The sequence below is a fragment of the Globicephala melas genome, chromosome 16 (genome assembly GCF_963455315.2).
Source record: "Globicephala melas chromosome 16, mGloMel1.2, whole genome shotgun sequence".
Taxonomy (NCBI): domain Eukaryota; kingdom Metazoa; phylum Chordata; class Mammalia; order Artiodactyla; family Delphinidae; genus Globicephala; species Globicephala melas.
The window spans coordinates 71,171,786-71,194,881 of record NC_083329.1 but is presented as its reverse complement, the minus strand read 5'-3'; the positions used below and the strand labels follow the sequence as shown (position 1 = coordinate 71,194,881).

Sequence of the window (23,096 nt, the reverse complement as noted above, 5' to 3'; positions counted from 1 at the left end):
AAAAAGACCAGGATCCGGACCCACATGCAGAGGAACAAGAGAAAGCCCGGCTGTCCTAACCACACCAAACGTCTGCAGAGAATCTCCGCCAGGGCTCACATTAACCAGGTCATAACACAGTCACCAGGGAAAATACCTATTTTCAAGGTATTCATGGTCACCCTCAAAGATCCCATTTCAGCTAAGACAAGGCACAATCAAAACCTTCTGAAACGAACCACAGACTGGAAATGAGGAGGATGGTGATCACTAATGAAGACAAGCGAATGTGCCTGAATTACCAGTATGAATGCATTAATTCCATTTGGAATGAATGTGGATGGAATCAATGTGCATAACGAAACCATTTATTTTTAGATGGCAAAGAACGACGCCAGCGAAGAGGCCTAGTAAAGCGAGGTTCGTTAACAATGGCCATTCTTCAAAGGGAAGAAATTAACTGCATTCAGCATTTTTTTTTTTTTTTTGCGTTGCGCGGGCCTCTCACTGCTGTGGCCTCTCCTGTTGCGGAGCACAGGCTCCGGATGTGCAGGCTCAGCGGCCATGGCTCACGGGGCCCAACCGCTCCGCGGCACGTGGGATCTTCCCGGACCGGGGCACAAACCCGTGCCCTCCGCATCGGCAGGCGGACCCTCAACCACTGTGCCACCAGGGAAGCCCCGTATTCAGCGTTTTTAAACATCAGTATGGTTATCCTCCTGTTACTTTAGGGCGGGCAGATATATTCTGAGTGTTGACGGAGCTAAGTAAATATACTCAGGATGTTGCTGAATTAGGCGGCCGTGACCGAGCCGCTTGCACACAGGGACAGCAGGTCTTCACAGGAGAGGGAGGGAGCAGTGGGCAGTGTGGGGTTCAGTGACCTCAGAACCTTCCAGCACATCCTCTCTCCTTCACCTCTCAGCAGCCAGGTAGCAGGAATGTAGCCGGGAATTATGAGACTGGACATGTTGAGGATTTACTAATAGAAAACAAAATGCACTGTTCAAGGTCATGGCTTGGACAAATGCTGCTTCCCTGGACTATTGGAAATCCATGGTGCGAATGTCAGTTATGATCTTTTTGTACCTGATCCAAAATTGCTGTGCTTTGCAATAATACTTAAAGTCCCCGTGTAACACTGGAAGGTAAAAACATAGAGCTTAAGTCATGCATCATTATTTAAAAAGCACTTCTTATCTAGTACTTACCACATAAAACAAACGAATGATAACATTGGCGACAGGGAGGCATAAAAATGATTTAGAAACTGATTAGAAAGTAAAATAACGAAAAATGAAAGTAAAAGACTTCTCCAAATGCGAGAAGGTTATATGACTGGTGAATAATCTGTAGGCAGAACAGTGAACTAGGGGTGGGGGAAGGCCTTCGAGTCTGACAGCCATGGTTCAGGTTCTGCCTCTCCTTTTTGCTCTCTGTTACTCATAAATTCAATGTCTGAGCCTCATTCCCTGATCTGCAAAATGAGAATAAAGCCACCTAACTCAGAGGGTTCATGTAAGTAGTAACAGAGATAACAGCCTTTGGCACCTACCAATTAGTTTACTGTAAACGGAACCTAACTTTTTATTTTATACTGGAGTATAGCCGATTAACAATGTTGTGATAGTTTCAGTTGCACAGCAAAGTGACTCAGCCATACCTATACATGTATCCGTTCTCCCCCAAACTCCCCTCCCATCCACGCTGCCACAAAACATTGAGCAGAGTTCCCTGTGCTATACCGCAGGACCTTGTTGGAACCTAACTTTTGCTAGTGAGTTTCCTGTTGATTCACTCTGAGGCTCGCTAGTAAAGCCTAAAATCATCTATTCTAACTAATACAATTTTTGGAGACTCCGATTTTTACCAACTCCCCTCCCCAAATTAAAGTTTTTTACCCATTGTTCTTATTGTCAAGGACAAAAAGGAGTATCACGTCATAAGGCCTAAGAGACCTTTTCTCTCCTGATGATGACAAAAGAATCTGGCAAAGCAATGGTGACTCAAATTCTAACATTTTGTCTATGTCATCAGCTGAAGTAGATTTTTGATGTTGGTGTTAATTTCTTACCATCCTACAAGCCGTATTTTAATTTTTAATCTCTGAAATTTCATCTGTTTTGAGGCCCTGAGTGGGTTATTTAAAGCCAGCTTCTTCCACAGTTTTCTTATTAAAAAAATGATAAGCATGAGATGGAAGGCATCAGCAAACACGTGGGAATATACTCATTTCAAAACCCAAGAAATTAGCCGACACAAAATGATTTCACTGCTTATCTTGGAAAATACCAACATTTGGGAATTGATTATATTTACATTACTTTATTGTACCATTAGCACGATTATGATTTTGTTAAGGTAGGATGCATTTCAAGTCAATGTGTGAAGTGGAAGTGGCTTGAGGTTATGTAAATTGATTTATCACATTCAATATTACCAGCCTCCCATGCTCCATGCCCCATTTTGTACTTTTCTTTTGGTGGGGGAAGAGATAAATCAGAAGAAGCATCCTATTAGGAATTTTCTAGGGGGCAGAAACCCCAGCAAGGCATCCCGTAGTCCAGGAAAGACTGATTTCAGTATTCCGGGAAAATTGTGATCAGGCTGATCTGGGTTTGAACTCGAGCTTTATACTTGCCAATTGTGCAAGCCTGGGCTTGCTGAAACTTTCAGAGTGTAACTCCCCTAATACAGAGAATGAGGATAATACCACCCATGCATGAAGATTCAATACGATACTCAAAGCACTTGATAGACTGCCCGGCCCACGGTAGTTCCTCAGTGAATTATAGCTCGATAAATGAAAGGGTAAATTATATTCCATATACTTTTGCTGTTCAGTATCTCACTATACAGTCCTCTTCAAAAAGTGAAAAAAAATCACATAGAGTCTTTAATAAAAATGTCTTAGGAGAGAAGTCCAGGTTTCAGGTTCGGTTTTTCTATTTGGTTTAGGGTGAAGGAGAGAGTTTAAACACACAGGTAATTCTTAGTGGCAGATACTGAACTGGGCCAATCTGGTTCAAGGCAGGGTAACATGCTGTGTCTGACTGAAAATGGTAGAGGCCCTTCCCGGTGGCAGTGTGCGAAAGCAGGGAGAAGAGAATGTGCTGGAAAAGGAAGACAGTCCACAGGCCGCTTTGGGTTCTGAAACCAGGTATAGAAGGTGATGGCTTTATACTGGCCAGATTATCCACTCTTCCTTCGGTCCCCAGCTATCCTGCAACTCTCTTTAATGGCCATGCTCCCTAGAAGGGGTGATCATTTACCTGGTAATGAAATACAGTATATGTATCTTATAGACATATTGTACAGGTAACATTTTGTTTCTTCTCATTAATTATAATGTATAAACTCTCCAGTGAAGATTGTTTCATTCAGCCCAATTAAGTACTTTCCCTCTATAAATATTTCAACCTTCATGCCCAAATCTGCATAATAAAGTTCATTTGCTAAAAGAATTATCTGATACCTCTATCTGTACATATGGTTCTTAAGCTTTCTTTAATATCTACCTAGGCTATCATTTAACTACTGAGAGAAGCTAATTAATAATAGTGTTAATGAATGGAAAATGTATTTAACATATGAGTCTTTGGGAGGATTTCTCAAAATGACAGATGTCAACTCCCTGAGGGCTACAGAAAAGTTTGCAAAGAGCTGAACTGCAGGACTCAAATGACTGTTTGAGGATACAAGTCTATGAGTAAAATTTCATTCATCAAATAATTTGAGTACTTCCTGGGTGTAAAGCTTCTTCAAAACATTCCCCTTCTTTTTTTCTCAGTTCCTCTGCCCGCTTCTTGGCTACAGTCACTTGATTACATTTGAGAGCCCACACTATAAGGGAAGCTAGGAGACCTTGTAAGGGCTCCCTTTATGCCAGGAACTTGGCAAAACGCCTTTACGGTATTTCTACTCTTAATGATACGTATGCAAGTAAAGGATTAATAGCCCCATTTGACCAAGGTAGAAACTGAAGCCCAAAGAAATTTAATTTAAGGCCACACAGCTAATCAGAAGTGGCTGCCATGTGAACTCACATCTAGCCCCAAAGTGCATTCTTTCCAGAACCATGAACTGTAGTACTTAGCCCTCTCCCCACATCTTTCTCCTTATTGCTTGCCTGCTTTATTTGTTTTTAATCCTCTACTAAACAAAATTGACCATTTACCTCTTCCACTGTCTAGAGTTCTTACAAAATTATCTTTCATTAGGATAAAAGAATGCTGTTTATATTAACATCACAAGGGTCTTGGGCATCTACATGTAAATTATAAATGTTTCCATGTCACTGACTTCCAGTCACTAGAAAACCTTGGGCTTCTTTCCATCCAACCCTCTCTAGCCAACCCCTCTCTCCCAGTCCTTTTCCACGCAATCCGCATATCCTTCTCATATGGTGATGGTGCGAGTTGCCTTTTGTTCTGCCTAAAGGCAAGCCCCAGAGCTGGCAGATATGAACATTAGTCTCTACCCATTCTCATGGGCTTCATCTAAATTCAAACGGAACTGGTGACATGATCCTCATTAGTGGAAGGCCACCTAAGACTGAGAAATAATTCACTGGAACCAACTAAATCTAAATTGAAATCTACACGTTTTATAGGCAGCTCCTATATTTGGCAATGATGGACTTTTCTAGTTCATGACACCACTTTGGGTCCAGGAAAGCATAATCTTGAGTGAATGGGATAAGCGCCAGAAAAATGTGATTTATATGTAAAAGATTCAAGCTTGATTTCCATTGCTTTGCTTTCAACTCTTCTGCTTGTCATTTGTACCAACTAGAAACAACAATTTGGGTAAAATTAGAGCAGACTGCTTGTTTCCAAATGCTACCTTTCTATAGAAATATCTCTAGAATAAAGTTTGGATTATGTAACTGACAGTGTAACATTGTATTTAGACATTCTCTTTCAATATTTAACCTATATATTAGTCAAGAGGTATAAGCTAATGATTCTTTTTATTTCCAGTGACTGAATTGCCCTTAAAAATTCTTTTAAATGTAGAATTACACTAACTTAAGTGTAATGGTTTACACAACATTTAGACTTTGCAGTTAAATTTAAATGATTAATTTATAAAAATCCCAATTACTAAATAACTTTTAACATTTCAAAGGTGATAACTCTTCTCTTGACATAAGAATTCACCATAGATGTCTATTAATAAGAACCTCCCTTCTGTAGAGGTTCTGATGGCCCAAGCAAGGGACTTACAACCACAGAGACCCTGGCCTTAGGCCCAGCTATTTCTGTAACTGAGGCAAGTTACATAACAAACTTAAGCTTAGGCTAATACCTCTGTACATGTGGATAACATTATGGAATAGTATTGACATAAATTCAGATAAGATGAGGAATGCAAGAGGCACTCAACACATTGGAGGCCCACTAAAAAATACTCATTTTCTACTTCAGTCCTTCATCCCGACCTGTGTAGAGTAATACAAGCAGAATCCCAAAGAGAGCAAGCAGATGGACCTACAGCTTCCATCCTTTATCTTACCAGTTCCCCGTACAGGGACAGGCACAATGGACGTGCACAATACATTTGTATTAAATGAACAGATGCAGGTAAAATGTGATATGATTGATGCAAACTTTTCTTATAACTGTAAAGAACTTAAAACACTGCCAAATCCTCATTTTCCTCAAGCATACCTATGAAAAGGTAACACTTTTCCACATTGAAATTCAATAAAACACACATACACACACAATAATATACCATCATGCCAAAGGAAAATTAAAAGACAGAAAAGATCAAGGGCCTGGAGGGTGAGGGAGAAACAGTTCAATCGCTGCAGTATGTTGGCGACAAAACTAACAAAAAGAACTTTAAAATAACATATTTGGACATTAATAAATGTAGAATTTATCCCTAACGTGATCCTGTACTGGTTATAAAGGTAATTGATCAAGAGCAAGCCAGTGTCTTAAGTCTTGGGCTTTATTGGGGAGGAGTATTATATACATTTATTTTGTAGTACTAGGTTATAAGCAATCATTTCGAAGCCATAATTAATCACATTATGATACACTGCTATAAAATCATTCCTGATCTATGTTCAGCATAAAGGTATGAGTTATTCTGGCTCTAATCTAATAGCATTAAGTTTTTTTGTTTTTTTTTTAACGAACAGATGACTTTACTGAGGAAAAAAATTGTACCGTGATGCTAACAGAGTACAGAGAACCAGTCGGCTGACAAGTCTTACTGAACTGCCTCCCGACGCCTAAATCTCTGGCAGACCAAAGGACAAAGGTTTACAGCCTTGCCTATGAGAGAAGAAGCTAAGCCTTCTTCCATCCATCCCTTTCCAAATGGGGAAGAGTGAAGACAGGGCAGCAGCCCGATGTGCTCCTATAGGGAGCTTACCTGCCCCGCTTCAGTGAGCTGACTTGTTGGCACAATCCTTCTTGAAGCCTCAGGTTGGAAACAGTCCATTCATTCTTCCGTTTATGTGTCTGTTCATTATGAACAGACACAACAACTACCACTCTACGACTCTTACTCTGTGCCAAGCGCTGTTCCAATACTAATTCACTGACATCTTGTTACAGCCCTGTGGCTAAGTACATACTATTATTGTTTTCATTTTGCAGGTGAAGAGACTAAGGTTAAATAAATCCCCCAAGAACACAGCAGCTAAGTGAGAGCACCAGCACCTGAACTCAGTCTGACCCTACAGTCCATGTTCCGAAGCATGATACTGCCTCTCACCCACGCACCCGTCCTGCCAGCCACCCAGCCACCTTCCTCCCTCCCTCCCTTCCCTTCCCCGCACCCCTCACTGAACCACCTACTCTGCAAGCCTCAGTTTGGTAGTAGGTGAGTACGATACCACCTCTGCCCTCAAGGAGCTCAGAGTTTCCTGGGTAGGACACACATGTAAACACACAATTACAGTGCAGAGTGTCAAGTATGTTGAGAGAGAAACCGGGCTCCCTAGATGTCTGGAGTCTATGGACTCAGCAAAGCAGGAAACAGACTAGGTTCCCTTTGTCCATACAATCCTCTTCCCCAAAGTCCAGGTGCTGCAGTAAATACCTCACCTCGCCTGGCATCTCACATCGTGGGTGCCACAGGTACCTAGGTAACCAGGCACGGGAGAGCCTGTAAAACGTCAGGAAGCGCCAAGCTTCTGTGGCAAGAGATCACACTCAGGAGTTCAGCTCTCCCGAAATCTGTTCTCAAATCCTTCAGTTGCTTTAACTCTTAAAGAGACTGAGAGAGTTTCATTACAATCAACCCAGACTGACAGATTCCAAAGTCCTAGGACCCAAGTTGAAGTCTAGGCCCTCCAGTTACTAACCATATGACCTCAGGCAAGTTACTTAGTCTCTTTACGCCGTGGTTTTAGCTATGAAAAATGGGGATGAAAAGAATACCTGCCTCATAGAGAAGTTGTGAGAAAAAAATAGGATGACCCATGGGACTCGCTCTGCACACTGCCTGGTATACAGCTGGCGCCTAAGACACTGTTATGTTTTTACAGCAACATGTCTTTGAGGATTTGATATCCTGGTGTTGGTAATTTTTCACTTTATTTTTCAAAATTAAAAAAAAAGAAATTCGTAAGGTAGAACATTAAAATCTATTTCAGAGGGTAAGAAAAAGAGACTTACTATGATACTAGATTACTTAGAGATATAAAGCCTGTTAGTCAAAGTTCCAGATATTTAGAGAATAGCTTATCTTTTAGAAGATTCTCTGACTCAAGCCCACTTTGATGTGGAGCTGTGAAATATTAACTACATACACTGTATAGTGTAGTAGTTAAGAACACCACCTGGAGAGTTAGGCTACCGAAATTGCCATCTCACTTCTACCATGAATTAGTGTGGAGACTTTGAGGAACAGCTTAAAGGCTCATGCCTCAGTTTTCTCATCTGTAAAATGGGGATAATAGAAATACTTTCTTCGCAGGGTTGTTGTGAAGATTAAATGAGCCTCCACCTAAAAAAGCAATTTAATAACACCCTACCTGGTGCATTTTTTAAGAGGTCAAGAAATGTCCTGGGAGAAAAGAAATGAATCTGGGAAATTTAATTCTTCATCTTCCGCTTCAAGCCAGAAACTTGGCAGTTACCCTAGAATCCGATCTCTCCCTCTCACATCCTACACACAACCCACTGCCAAGTTCTACTGAGTCTTCCTCTAAATATCTCTCGTACGCAACACCCGCTTCTCCACTGGCATCATCTCTGCCCTGGTTCAGACCCTCAGCATCTCTCATGCCTGCATCACCATCGGTGCTTCCTGACGGCTTTCCCAGCTGCTGTCTACAACACTGATGCTTGAGGGATGGTTCTAAACTCAGAAAATTCTTTGGTCTCCTCTCCCTACCATCACCACCAAAGGTGATTTAAGTCCATCTCTCCTTTGAGCAGGTTAATTTCCAATCCCATAAGATGGCAAACAAAGACTTTCGTGATCTGGCCCCTGACTACTTCTCCAGCCATTTTTCCTGCCATATACTCATGTCCCCTTTTCTCCAAAATACCGTTCGTTTCTCACACACCTGAATGTTCTCTCATACTTGAACAGCTGCGGGCCTGGGATTCCTGTCCTTCTGCTTGTCTATCTCGCTCACTCCTCCTCCAAGGTTCAGCTCTGCTGAGAACCTTCTGTGAGCCCAATCGAGTTGAACTGGGGGTCTCACTGTGGCTCCTTATCTGTAGGGTATTTAATGGTGCTCTTCTCTTCCTCCCCGCTCTGCAGGGAGCTACCATACCGTTGCCACTCTGCCTTGTTTAGCTTTGTCTCCAATGGGGAATGCAACGCCTGATGCCAGAAATCCCTCAGTAAATATTTACTGAATGAATGCACGAATGCAGAAATGAAGCCGTGAAAGTCACTCCTGCTTTGCCACTGAACAGCTCTATGAGTGACACCAATATCAGAAAGGATATTAATCACAGAATTAACTGCTACTTCATCCTGGTATATTCCTGTGTCAGTCATACAGAGAGAGAAGGGAATTCCATAACTGTTTCTTTTTTTTAGTATAAATTTTCATGGGTCACCTCAAAGTTGTTGCTTTTTTTTTTTTTTGACAGGATGTATTAAGTACATACAAGCCTACCTAAAAAATACTGAATAAATAAAGGTCGATTCTCCTAATACTCCTCAATATTGAAATGCATGTTACAGCTCATGTGGAAAGAGGGCAAACCATGTAGGTAATATGGCACCCAAAGCCAACAGCAACAAGGAAAATATGGGGCTGAAGAGCGTTTGTGAGTCTAACCCTTGTGGGTTCATGGTGGCTTGGACCCTCTACTGACCACCACCTGTGCGCCAGGGACCTGCTGGGTGCAGGAGATACAGAGTTCCTCCCTGCAAGTTGCTTAGTGAGGGCATAGATCCAATACGGACCCGCCCAAAGGTGCTGTCTACCTCTGTCGTGCCTCCCACTTGCTGCCAAACTAAGTCCCTCAGGAGAGAAGGAGGATGAAGGGGAACATATATCAGGGAAGGGCAGTGGGAAGTGTCGGTAAGGAAGTTTTACACTAGACACGCATTGAAACTTTTTTTTCTGCTTAAAGTCAGAAAACTTGATGATAAATGATTAAGGGTTCATCTATCTAGACGAATTTCCTTTCAACAAACGAAGATTTTCTTTTTCTTGACACGAAAGTTGTGATGCCAAGAAGAAAATATATCATTATTAAAATTCAACTAATTATAAATTCCTAGAAGTTTCCTACTTTTTGACAGCTAATCACTTATTCATGGTTCTCAATATTCAAAATATCCAAATGTGCAGCTCACTGGGTTTAAAAACACTGATGAAACCTGAATCCTATGTTCATTTGACACGTGTATTATGATTTGATTATAATGCTTAGTAACGTCCCGTACTGTAGGATTCTGTGTCACAGAGATACAATCAAGAAACGTTCACCTTCGGCTTGCTCAAACCTGAACTGCAGGGGTACCATGAGTCAAATTCCTTATTTTATACACTAGATACTCTTGAAGTTTTTCTTCTGTGTTTGGTGATTTTATGAGAGTGCTCACTCTTCCCTGATGTAATTAAAAGATCCTACAGGATATTTCTGCATATGAGGAAGAGCAGTGATTCCCACAGCAACCCACGACGTATTTAAAAGCAGCTTTTCCGATTGACATGGGGCTGACAACATGCAACAAAGTAGCCCAGAAGCCTGAATTAGGATTTTAGGAAAAGGTAGGAAAAAGAAACTCAAAGTTGAAACAATTCACTCTGGAGAGAGTAAGTGTTACATATGCTATGTCACGGACGGAGATCTAGATTGTGTCTTCAAAGTCGTTTAATCTTAACTTTGCAAATTAGAAGCAGTCCATGCGATCATTTGACTAGGAATATTAAACCTTCTGTAATACAGGTACCTTTGATAGGGAGTATACACACTATATTGTGTTACGAATTAACAAGCGCAACAGCAATGAAAGTGTTATCCACCAGCCCCTTTCTGGATCTCCTCTGTGAGTGCCCCGAGAACAAAACGTTTAAATCTGCCTGCACGTTGACAATAGCGATATTGATATTTCTCCATGTTCCCTTCTGGTTGCTAAGAGATTTACATTGCACAGACTCTTGTACTCATAACAAAGCATTTTGGTCCACAAAGCATTTGCTTCAGCTCAGTGACCCCAGAAACTCCCTTTGCCTCACCCCTCCCCTCTTTTGCTTCCAAGTCAAATAGGGGACGAGGCACAAGCAACAGACCTGTCACTGCTCCCACAGGAAACTGCTATCCATAAGCCTGGCTTGGCTAATAACTCTTAAGTACACTGTCGACATCAATGATGAAACTGTATCTTTAAACAGATGTATGTTCCTGGCCTCGTGTTTCTCAGAAGCTAGCTTACCATGGAGTTGGGGTGGGGGGGGGGGAGATGTGCAGAGAGGGGTCAAGACTACAGTGACCAACCCACAGACAAACCTAACTTCAGTAAAATTAGACCAGAACCTAGCAAACCACGGCGATCTCACAACAGCTCTGCTGTGCGAGGCGTTGAAATACACTTGCGGAGAATTTCCTCACTTAAGCTTGTACTTCCATGAAAACACGTTCAAGAAGTTTATTTACAAGAACCCTGAAGCAGGAACCATCTATATTTAACATCTTGCAGCAGAACCACTGCAGCCCTCCAAACTCAGTCTCAGAAAGTCTGCCAAGTAACAAAAGGCAGAGGGGCTTCTTCTCTAGATCCACACTTGGAAGAAAATGGCAAAGGCACCGAAAATATTCATGCTCACTCCTGAGAAAAGGGGCATGTGGCGGATGAAATCTGCATGTCGTTTGCAAAGCACAGGCATCACTGCTCAAAGCAAATGAAGATGATCTTTCCTTTGGGAACTCTCACAAAGAGACATAAAAATGCTTTATGACCTATTCAGGTCACAGAGTTTTAGTCAATTTTTATTAATTGTCAAGGAAGAAAAGTGCTTTGGGGCCTCACTCCCCCGGTCGCTTTCTAGGAGTCATATTTAAGGGCACAACCACCAAACAGTAAGCACTCCCAGGCTGTAATAAAACACAACTGACCTAGAATAGTCCTCCTATTTGCTCCCTTGCATTGGAACATCAGTAGAGGAGGATCGATGCCCATGCTTTGATCTAAAGCAATCAGTGTTGAAGGCTGCAAGTCCCTGCCCTGTCACGGGAATTCCTGCCTTCAGGATAATCGCTCTCAGCCAGCAGAGAAAGACCAGCCTCTCTGGGTTTCGCTGCACTTAACAAAAGAAAGTTATTTCCATCAGTTTATGACCACTGCACAATCTACCTAAAAGTACCTTATAGAAACGAGAGGCAGAAGGAGAGAAGAAACAAACAAACCAAAAAAAAAAAAAAACAAAGCAGGAAGTGACTTTTCTGCCACATCTTTAAGGTCACAGATCCGCCTGAGAAATGCACACATGTGACACACTTCTAGCACAAAAGCTCCTTTTCCACGAGACAGAACTGTAAGAAGTAAAAAGGCTGGTTCTCCAGCCTCTCCCTCAATCCTAAGCCACCGCAGTGCATTTCACCTTGACCAGGCTGGAAAGAAACTCCTTTTAACTCCCTTGCAACTCCTTTCTGTGTCATGGAAGCGTGCCCGTGCCTGTGTAAAGTGCAAGGCTTCCGCATGAGCACTGCAATCATCCCCACACAGGAGAAAATCTTCCCTTGTCTTGCCCACCCTACACCGGTTGTCCGCCATAGGGTTTCTATCATCTGTTCCCGACTTACACACCCAACTTACACACCCAATTTACACTCCACACAGCATGTAAAAATAGCCCCGAATGCTTCTAACGGATGCCAAGAGGAGATTAAAACAAAAAGGATCCAGGCAAGATCTAGGCACTGGCATACATAGCTACCTTTTTCTTCCGATCCCGGGACCGTTTGCGGTGTTTCCTTTTTTTCTCAGTCTCTTCTTCAGCATTGATTTCTAAATCCCTGTTTTTCTTTAATTGTGAGGCTGCATGAGCCATAATGCATTGAAAAAGATCCTCTCAAGCACGCAGGGCTTCCTGGTAGAAGGTGATATCTTCAGGCACCTTTAATCAGGCTTCCAGCAGCATTTCAATCAGTGGAGAGAAACCTTGGACCCGAAGCAGGAAGCCATTCAAAATGCCAAGATGCTGGGGAAGCTGAAGCCTTAAAAACCCCAACGGCGGTCTCCAGACTTAATCCTACACCTCCCTCTACCTGAACCTTTACACGAGAGTGCAGCCATCGTAATGCATTTAGCGTAGTGAAAAAGACAGCTGGGACAGAGGAAGCTGTATTATGGCTGTATCCCCTGCCACCAGCTGGAAGTGTCTAAGTGATTCCTCGGAAGGGGGAATGCTGCAAAGGAGGTTTCTCCGAAAGGAAAAAATCAAGAGTCACCACACATGCAGGAGCAAAAATCCAGCACTAATTCTGAAAACCTATTTTAGAATCCTTCGAAAAAAAGACAGGGCTGCAATTTATACATCACCACTAGGTCTGCACAGAGCAGAATTTAACCCATAATAGAATGGAGCAGTTCCTACTTTAGTGTAACTGCTGATGGTGACAAAATATATAAAATAAGATTTTACGGAAGACACTCGATTTTGCTGTGGAGATCCTGACTGCATGATGGGGAAAACAATGCATGCATTGCCCGTCTCAACAGGGTGTCCTTTATGCTGAACTATCAGCCTAAATGCATTTTATGGGGGAGGATGCACAGAAGGGCCTGTTGTCTTTTAAAAACAACATCAACAGCAAGCCGTGAGCATGTTGGTGTATGGAACAGATGCCCGATTCAGAGGAGTCCCCAGGACCCCCCTCTCCTGAGGTCCGAGGGTCAGAGAATGGGAACTCTGTGCTGTAGTCAGGGGTTCTGAGTCGCTGAAATGTGGACTTGGCGTTCATGTCAGGGTGTGCTTCCATCACCTTACTATTTTTGCCACCTGAGTCCTCAATGACTGCAGCCTCTGAATATTCATGATGTGAAATAAAGTAGCAGCAGTGCTCAAGGCCTGCTGGGCTATCTTCTGCTAGGATGGACACACGCACTGGAAGAAATTTACTCAGTCGGGAACCGTTCACACACACAAACACATGGTACCCACACAGCTTTAGCAAGAAATGGCTGAGATGTCAGGCCGGACCTAAAACTTTTTAGGTCCTGGTGAGAAAACCTAAATCCACCCAGAAAATGAGCAGGAAGAAAAAAGATGATGCTTCATTGAAAAGACTTCATGTGTGTGCTTCTAACACTCAAAGCCCTTGACTTTGGAGATCAGTGCATTTGACTTTGCAGGACTGACTGTTAAAAGGGGTGGAGACTGAAGCACAAGTGCAGAGGTGTTGTGTGAGGATGTGGTTGGGGGTCTCTGGAGCTGCTGCCCACCTGCTTCATTAAGGGCCCCAAGTGTGAATTCCTGCCAACGACTACTCACTGTATGTCTGATTTGGAGATCAAGGACCTTCCTCCTTCCTCCCTTGTAGGGGGTCTTATTTTCCACTGGGCAGTGATAGAAAATGGAAGGGAAAGGAGGACCATGGCCATGACCTTCCACTACAAGGGGACTGCATGCTCCTCTCGGGCCTCACTGCAAACCACATGAAAACCACTCTGGTCCAACATTCCCGAGGGCCTGCTGCGTGCACTGACGCTCACGCGCTTGCCTTCCCACAGAAACTATCTACATGAGGGAAGCATTCTGGAAAGGTCCTCCACTGCCTACAAAACCAACATCTGACAAAAGGGGGAGGGGGAGGAAGGTGGGGGACGAAATGTGACTCAGATCCAAAAGTGATAAACTCTATTTGGATCTTCATAATAAAAAATAAGTGTATTTTTTGTCAGAAGGATTTTTATTGTAATAGTAATAGGCGAGGCGGAGAAAAGAATAAAAAGTAAAACTTTTGTAAGCTTTCTCCTGACAGAAGTCATTCTGGACGCGTGAAGAGCATTGGTACAATTTCCTTTCCTTATTTTCAGTAAGCTGAAGTGGACAGTCAGCTTAAAAACTGGCTGATTTCCTAGTGGCTCCAGGACCTTCCCTTTCCTCTTCCTTTATAGACACTGATGATACTTTCAAATATATTTATAAGCACCCTTGACCTTCTCCATCTAAGGCTGGCAAAGCTATGCTTTCCCATTGATCTCTACCAGTAAAAGCATAGCTGGAAATTAGGAAAACAGGCTCAGGTATTTTTCACCTGGAATAATTCCTTGCTTTCCCCCACATGTTCAGAAGTTGAGAATCTGTCACAACTTTTATGCTACCATAATATGAATTTGTTACATTGGATTTTGTGGTAAGTGACTGACCCACCAAAAATAAATTCTAAGACATAGCTTGTTTAGATTTTCTTCCTTAAAGAAAATATGGGCTTTTGTCCACCATTTCTAAACTAGATGAACTTTAAACAGCATCACTGCCAAGGAGGGCAGCCCTGCGGGTCCTAGATTTGATGGTAATATTACTAAAACCTTAGTCACCTTCTCCCTACCCAGCACACACCCTGGCAGGTAACTCTCATGCTCCTGGAGTACTTACTCTCAGCACAAAGGCACTTACCCAAGACTGTCACAAATATTAGCTTTTATTCCTCCCAAACTGAATTGACAGTTCTGTCAATAATTCTAGAAAGCAAGACCTTATGATAGCTGAAACAAACAAGAAAAGAAGAAAACTTCATTCTTTGGCTGAAGTTTCATAAAACGTTTCCACTTCAGTCTCAAGAGACTGTTGTCTTCTGGGTGATGAGCAAATTAGTATGAATCTTCAAAGTAAAACTGTGCAGCTGGGGCTTCTCTGGTGGCGCAGTGGTTGAGAGTCCGCCTGCCGATGCCGGGGACACAGGTTCGTGCCCCGGTCTGGGAGGATCCCACATGCTGCGGAGCGGCTGGGCCCGTGAGCCATGGCCGCTGAGCCTGCGTGTCCGGAGCCTGTGCTCCGCAGCGGGAAAGGCCGCAACAGTGAGAGGCCCGCGAACCACAAAAAAAAAAGTTTCCTCATCATCTTGTTCAAAATAATTCCTGATTTCTTACCAGCACTGACATGTTTCATCGAGCGTTATTCTTGTCCATGTGTTATTAGAGCATAAAACTAGCACAAAAAAGTAAAAATCACTTTCCAGTTTGGCATCTCGAGTAATGGTTATACCCCCCCAAATAAATTCTAATCCAGGAATCAAAACACTGTGATTAAATATGCCAATGAAAATAAAACCAAATCAATACACTAGACATTCTCCTGCTGCCAGGGGACTGTTTTCCCCTTAGTTCCGGCAAACTCCTTGCCAGGATTCCAAGACAAGCTTTGACTATTCTTCAGCCAATATATAGCTTTGACTATTTGTCAGCCAATTAAACTACTCTTGGTTGTCATTTTATACTGTGTCTCCACATGGCTGAGCTGACACACAAACAACAATGTATTTGATTTCTGTGGAGGTAATACTGTCACTTGGTGATCTTGAAGTTCCAATCGTTTCAAAGTGCACTTTGAAAAAAAAAATGACATAGCGATGTGGAGAAGTGGAGGGTGGGGAGTATACAGAAGAACGGGAAATGCGAACAGGAAGAAAATGAAAAAGAGCGATCCTTGCAGTCACCAGGGAGGCTGCAGCATCCCAACCCTGTCCCCGGCTCCTGATAACGAGGAAAGTGCATGTTTTGATAGGCTGAGAACTATTTCGTGCTGCACCCACTCCAGTTTTCTTAGAAGCAGACCAGCCTCACCATAAGAGAGTCAAAATATTTTTCCTTCAGAAAGAAAAATGGATCCATTGTCATTGCATTAATTTTGGCACCCTAGATAAAGATGATGTCAAGAGAGCTTGAGCGGGTTCTGAACAACGTGGGGAACAAGAAAGAAAAGTACTAAACCTGTCAGTGGTTATAAATGACAGAAAGGCACCCTAGGAAATGCTTAACTCGTAGTCACAGACGATTCTTCATTTTCAGATGAGACACATGAAAAAAGAAAAAAGGCGGTGACTAAATCACACTGAGGGATTGGTGTCCTTTCCACACTCCTTGTAGGAGCAGCACCTTTGGATAAATGAGCGCTGGCCTTGGTTCCATCTGTCTTTGCACTCGGTCTGCCCTCCGTCCCTGGAGCAGGCTGTCTGTCCAACTCACCAGCATGACCTCAGCCTGGAGCCAGCCAGCTGGTCCAAGCTGCCAGCTGCCTCTGCCACCTCCCATGGGCGGCAGGGGTAGGCGGCCGGGGACGGCTCCCCTGGGGTCCACTGGCTGGCAGAGAGAAGGGAATCCCTGGCTGTGCACGGAAGATCCCCTGCAGGCACAGGCCCCGGACTCTATCCCTCCCAAAGGAGGGAGCTGGCAGTGCCTGGTGGAGGAGTGAGCGAAAAGCCGGCACTGAGAGCTGTGGACAATCGTACTGGACAAGCCACTTCCTGTCTGCGCCCCTGGTCCTACAGGAGGAGCAAGTGGGACCAAATGACCACAAAGACACCCACTCCGGAACGCAACATGCAGTGATCTGAAGTGGTAGAAGGTGGTGGGGGTTTGAAAATAAAGGAAGATATATAGAAAAGGTTTATTTAAGAAGAGTTTACACTATTATATGTACAGGATAAATAATGAGGTCCCACTGTATAGCACAGGGAACTATAGTCAATATCTTGTGATACACCGTAATGAAAAAGAATATGAAAAAGAATATATGTACAACTGAGTCACTATGCTGTACAGCAAAAATTAACACGTTATAAATCAGCTATACTTCAATAAAATTTTTAAAAAAGGAAAGAGTTTATAAGCTGGGCTGGCCAAAACAGTAGCCACCAGCCATATTTAGTGACTGGCAATAAAATAGTACTAGTGTGACTATAGAACTGAGTTTCTAAATTTTATTTAATTAAGAAATTTAAATTTAAAAACATTCTCCATTCAGATACTGGAACAAATTTAAGTGTTGGAACAATTTGGATATGTGAATCTACTATTTCAACTTTCAATTTTATGAAATAAAATACAGATCAAGTATTCCTGATGATAATTTAGGACCCACATTGAGATACAAAATACACACTGGATTTCAAGACGGTATGAAAAAAAGCAATGTAAAATATCTCAGTAATAATTTTATATATTGGTTCATGCTGAAGTGAGAATATTTGGATATGTTCAGTTAAATAAAATATATTAAAATTAACTTCACTTTTTAAAAAGGTTTTTTTTTAAATATTTATTTATTTATTTTTGGCTGCTTGGGTCTTCGTTGCTGCGCACGGGCTTTCTTTAGTTGCAGCGAGCAGGGGTTACTCTTCGATGCGGTGCAAGGACTTCTCATCGCAGTGACTTCTCTTGCTGCGGAGCACAGGCTCTAGGTGTGCGGGCTTCAGTAGTTGGAGCACATAGGCTCAGTCGTTGCGGCATGCGGGCTCTAGGGCACAGGCTCAGTAGTTGTGGCACACGGGCTTAGTTGCTCCGCGGCATGTGGGATCTTCCTGGACCAGGGATCAAATCCATGTCCCATTCATTGCCAGGCGGATTCTTAACGACTGCGCCACCAGGGAAGTCCCTAAGAAGCTTTTTAAATGTGGTGATTTGAAATTTAAAATTACATGTGTGGCTCACACTACATTTCTACTGGACAGGGACAGTCTATATAAAGAGTTTATCTTAACAAAAGGAGCTCAACTTGCAAGCAAGTATTTTCCTGAAGGCAGGTATTGCTCCAAACAAGTATTAAAAGACACTTAGCAGTCAGTCATTACGCTTTCTACGTGAAAAGGTAAAGCACAAAGATACAGTATGTTCTCAGGCACTTGGGCTAAAAGCCGCATGCGCGTACTCACGGACTCACTCACTCACTCTGCTGGTCACTGCATTTAGCATCTGGGACATATAGGTGAATGGGACTTGGTCCTATCCCTCAAGTCATCAATGGGAGAGAGAGAGAGAGACAAGGAAACCGACAATTACAACACACATACGGGTACTGTGGAAGCAGGGGTGGGGACATTGAACAAAGACCCAAGAGGTCAGCATGCAGAATGATGCTTTCGAGGTCAGTTATGAAGACTCTCTTCCCCATCCATAGACTTTACAACCTCACAGTTCAACACTTCACACTCTAGTCAACATGGCCAACTGCTCCTGCTTGAGCAGGTAATACGGAATTCCTTTCAGAGCCCAGGCACTGTCATAGGTGCTGGTGATACAATGGTGAATAAGACAGATGAGACCACCTTTCTGCAGCTTGCATTCTTGGCAGTATGGGACAAGGGAGTAAACCAGTCAACAAATCAACGAAGAAAGTTTCAGATAGTCACAAGTGTCAGGAAGAAAATAAAGCATATGACTTGAATGAACGTGTCAAGATAAGGAACAATTGTTCAACTCTACTTCTTTCCATTTTTAGATTCTCTAGGAAAAAATAAATCAAGAGAGTGAAGAGCCAGTTGAGTTGAGTCTTCCACTCTATTAGGGTAGTAATTCCCCCCCAAATAGCCCCCTCAACGAACAAACTGACTGCAGTGACTGATAATGAATGGGATTGGTTTCTCAAGTAATAGGCTCAGTTCAAATATATTTATTACTGAAGATAAAGAATAAATATGCTTTTGTATTACTTTTCTCCTAAACTATCTGGATAATTATAGCTTCTGTCACCTTCTATTATCTTATAGTTTAATAACTATTCCAAAAAGGTTGACATAATATATCCACCAAGTAATTTTCCTACGTATCCATGGAATCAAGTCTCACTGTTTCATAGCCAAACAGAACATATTCTAGGAACAGATATTCTTGTGACATTTCACTGAACCCTTGTAATTTAATGTTTATGTCAGAATCACACTTAAGGTGGCCCAAAAGGAAGATAATGCAAACAAACAAGGGAGGCAACAAAGCTCTTCTCCCAAGTTTGCTACAAGTAACTGTAAGACCTTAGAGAAGTCCGTCATCCTTCCTGAGTCCCTGGTTCCACATCTGTAGGGATGGAAAGGAATTCTACAGTCTCTCTGCCGGCATACACATTCTGTGATGCTGAAATACCATTACGGTAGGATGCAACGATCGACTTATGTATGCTTCCTCTGCTGGTGTATTCTGATTGAGATACAAGGACAGTGAGTTCACTTTCAACACATTTCTTTTAAAAGACAACTAAAAAGGTATGAAGAAGGAGGTGGGATTTGAAGATGCAGGAAACTTCTGGCCCACTCAGTGACCGTTTGTTGACCCCAAATATGAGAGAGTGGTGCACAAAAGAAAGCAAAGACTCTTAGTTTTAGAGAATGAAGTATCTAATTAGTTGATTCATGAGGTCACATTATAGTGGCCACGGGTAGGATAACAACTAAACACTATGCCAGATGCCACAGAGGAAATCACACTAAATAGTCAAGGATTCACATGAAAACTCAGGTAATAATTCTTTATCATACTGCGGACCACATCCACCATGCAGAGATTTGTGTGTGGCAAAAAAGGAAAAAAAACCTGCATTCTCTTGTATCTGGTACTGATTTGCTGCCATAGAAAGAGCTACATGCAGAGTTTACCGCCACTTCCTTCTGGAATGGAAATAACGGTATGTGCTTCTTACCAGTATGTTCCAATAGCTAATGTTTATGAAACAACATGGTCACAAAAGTCAAAAACAGTGCAAATACACATAAGGCATTATCAAGTCGGGGCAGACTGTAATACCGACGGATACTCAGGGTCCCGAAATGCATCTGTGATTCTCCCTCTTCCTTCCTGTCCTACAAACTTGGTAAGTCTTGGTAGGTTTTCTCTTCCATGTTGATTCTTAAGGCAAATTGTAAATCAGACTAAACTTTCTGTTATATGTTCCACCACTCGGCACCTCCTGACTTGCCCTTCCGTTATATCATGCCAGGATATAATCACAAGAGTAACTACTGGGACATAAAGTGATGTTTGGGAAAAAAAAGTTATGAGGCCCTTTTGAAAACAATAAAAGTTGACAACAATTTTCTTATTCTTTTCTAATTTCTCCTAAAAGAAAGGGTGAATTGGGGAAATATTTTCTCAAATATTGTGAGGTGTGGCTTCAGCCAGGTAGATTTCATCCTACTCATTTTTTTTTTTTTTTTTTTTTGCGTTACGCGGGCCTCTCACTGTTGTGGCCTCTCCCGTTGCGGAACGCAGGCTCCGGACGCGCAGGCTCAGCGGCCATGGCTCACGGGCCCAGCCGCTCCGCGGCATGTGGGATCTTCCCGGACCGGGGCACGAACCCGTATGCCCTGCATCGGCAGGCGGACTCTCAACCACTGCGCCACCAGGGAAGCCCATCCTACTCATTTTTTGTAACTTCTAAGGTAGGGATCAGCAAACCTTTTTCTAGAGGGCCAGATAGCAAGTATTTGGGTTTCTGCAGTCCAGCTGGCCTCTCTCACACCTGCTCGACTTCCCTGCCATAGCGCAAAAGCAGCCAGAGACAGTAGGTAAATGAACGAATATGGTTGGGATCCAATAAAACTTTATTTGCGCACGCTGAAATTGGAACTTGAGGTCATGTTCATGTGTCACCCAGTAATATTCTTTTGATTTGTTTTCAACCATTTTAAAAAGTAAATACCATTCTCAGCTGGCCGGCTGTATAAAATGAGACTGTCTCCTCTTCTAGGGTCTCACAATGCTGGGGACGTACCATGGGGAGGGGCTCTGAGAAAGAGAGTGAACAGACAGTAGGGTCAAAACCAGATGCGAAGAATGTGTATGTGTATATACATGTATGTGTGCATACATGTAAGTACACACAGATGTGAGCGAGTGTGAATTTATGTAATACCCATGGAAATCTATCCTTTTCATTTGAACATAGTAACTGTCATTGGAGTGACGGAAAGACAGAGTATGGGCATTTTCTATACTGTATACACACACACTTTCTTTATGAGTTCCCTCATTTATGAATATTTATTGGGCACCTCCTTTATTGAAGTCGCAAAATCCTACACGTGTATTTAAGACACCCAAAACCTTACCAAGCACTCAGGAGAGTGAGAGTGAGTGAGAGCAACTTGCAGTTGTACAGCTGATCCCATCTGCCATTCCATTCAATGGCCATCTGCCCTGGAGTGAGCCTCCAACAGGTCCACAGCCATGCTGTTCTCTGTGCAATGCACGGGACAGACACGTGGTTCTCTATGTCCTGTTTCCTCCCCTGGGGTGGGGGCAGGGCAGAAGGAGCTCTGAAGCCTTCTATTTTATTAGGCACTTGCTATTATAGTCTATGTATTTCCTACTAAATTACTTCAGTTCCTTTGCAGAGCAAGGCGTGGGAATAAACTAATATTTATGGAGTATCTCCCATATTTCTAACAGTGCGCTAAACCTAGTGGAAAATTAAAGGGAAAACACATAACCTTTTAAAAAATATAGCAGAATCACGATTGCAGGCTTACATGCTTCCTTTTGCATTATTTCATTACAAGAACGAAACTTGGAGGTTTGTCAATAGTTAATGAACGGTGCGAATTTCCAACAACGATCTGACAATTGAAGATGGGGAAGCTATGGAAAGAACAAGCTTAAGTCTCGGACCTACAAGAAACTCTATCTGCTCTGAAGGAAAGTGGACCGTCCTTTAAGAAATGTAAGATCGGTTTGCTCCCCCCCTTCCTCTGCCCCCAGCTTCCTCCCTCCCTCCCCACATAAGCTAAACTGTTATTCAGAGAAAGGGAAAGCGAGATGGTTTTGGGGATTAGCAGTGAGGAAAGGCCCAAATTTCACCTCAAGGTTATTAAATTCTAGTGCGGATTGGCAGAGATACAGAATTTGGGCCATCTGAGAGCTCTTTGGGAGTCTTGGTCCGGTTCCTAATGAACAGGTGCTGACACGGAAAAGGCTGACTGTACATCGACGCTGCAGGCACGGAGCGCTGCGGGCTCCTGGGTGTTACACCTGGGTGTCGCCCCATCCTCCCCAAGACCTCCTCCCGCCCCAGGAAACCGTGCACCCAACTCTGCACACCCAGCCACGTTCTGTTCCTTCTGGCAGCAACCCCAATAAAATGAATCAATCAAACGTTTTAAAGTGTTGACTATTCTGCACATGTGGTGATTTCACAACACTTTACCCCACTTCTAAAAATCCTCTCCAGCACAATCCAATTTCATTTGGGTCCCGGAAAGTTTCAACACGCCCTTGAAGATGCGCTTGTTCATTACAGATGACACACTACATTAACCATGTCTTAGATGGAAACTGGCCTAAACAGTCTATTCAGTGACAATGAAACAGACATCAAAACCTCTAATACAGGGTTCGGTTTTGTTTTGTAGCCATGGTAAAATCTAGTAGAATTTGGCCAAAGTCTATATTCCACCAGTGATAATAGTGATAATGGCGGAATTTACTAAATAGAAACACCACTGTATACAGATGTGTAACGTATGCCACCCTGTCAGGGAGCTTATCAACTAGACTGGCAAGAAAAGCACAGAATCATGCCTGGCATTTTAACACAGAAGCAATACCTGTGTCTACTTTTAACAGTAATTTTCTAGCCAACAGATTTTTTTTTAAAGACTCTGGATCCTACAATTATTCAAGTTATAAGAAAGAAATAAGAATGCTGATTCTGCTTCCAACCCAAACTTTTACAAGACTTTTTTACAATGGTG

At 42.7% G+C, this 23,096-nt stretch overlaps 1 protein-coding gene across 1 annotated transcript in view; it reads right to left on the bottom strand.

The window, feature by feature from the left end:
* ANK3 (ankyrin 3) overlaps positions 1 to 13,061 on the bottom strand; it is a 324,133-nt gene extending 311,072 nt beyond the window's left edge. The window contains 1 exon segment of the mRNA XM_060285875.1: positions 12,353 to 13,061. Within this exon segment, the coding sequence (XP_060141858.1) occupies positions 12,353 to 12,466 (114 nt within the window). The 5' untranslated portion in view covers positions 12,467 to 13,061.
* Between the last annotated feature and the right edge of the window lie 10,035 nt (positions 13,062 to 23,096).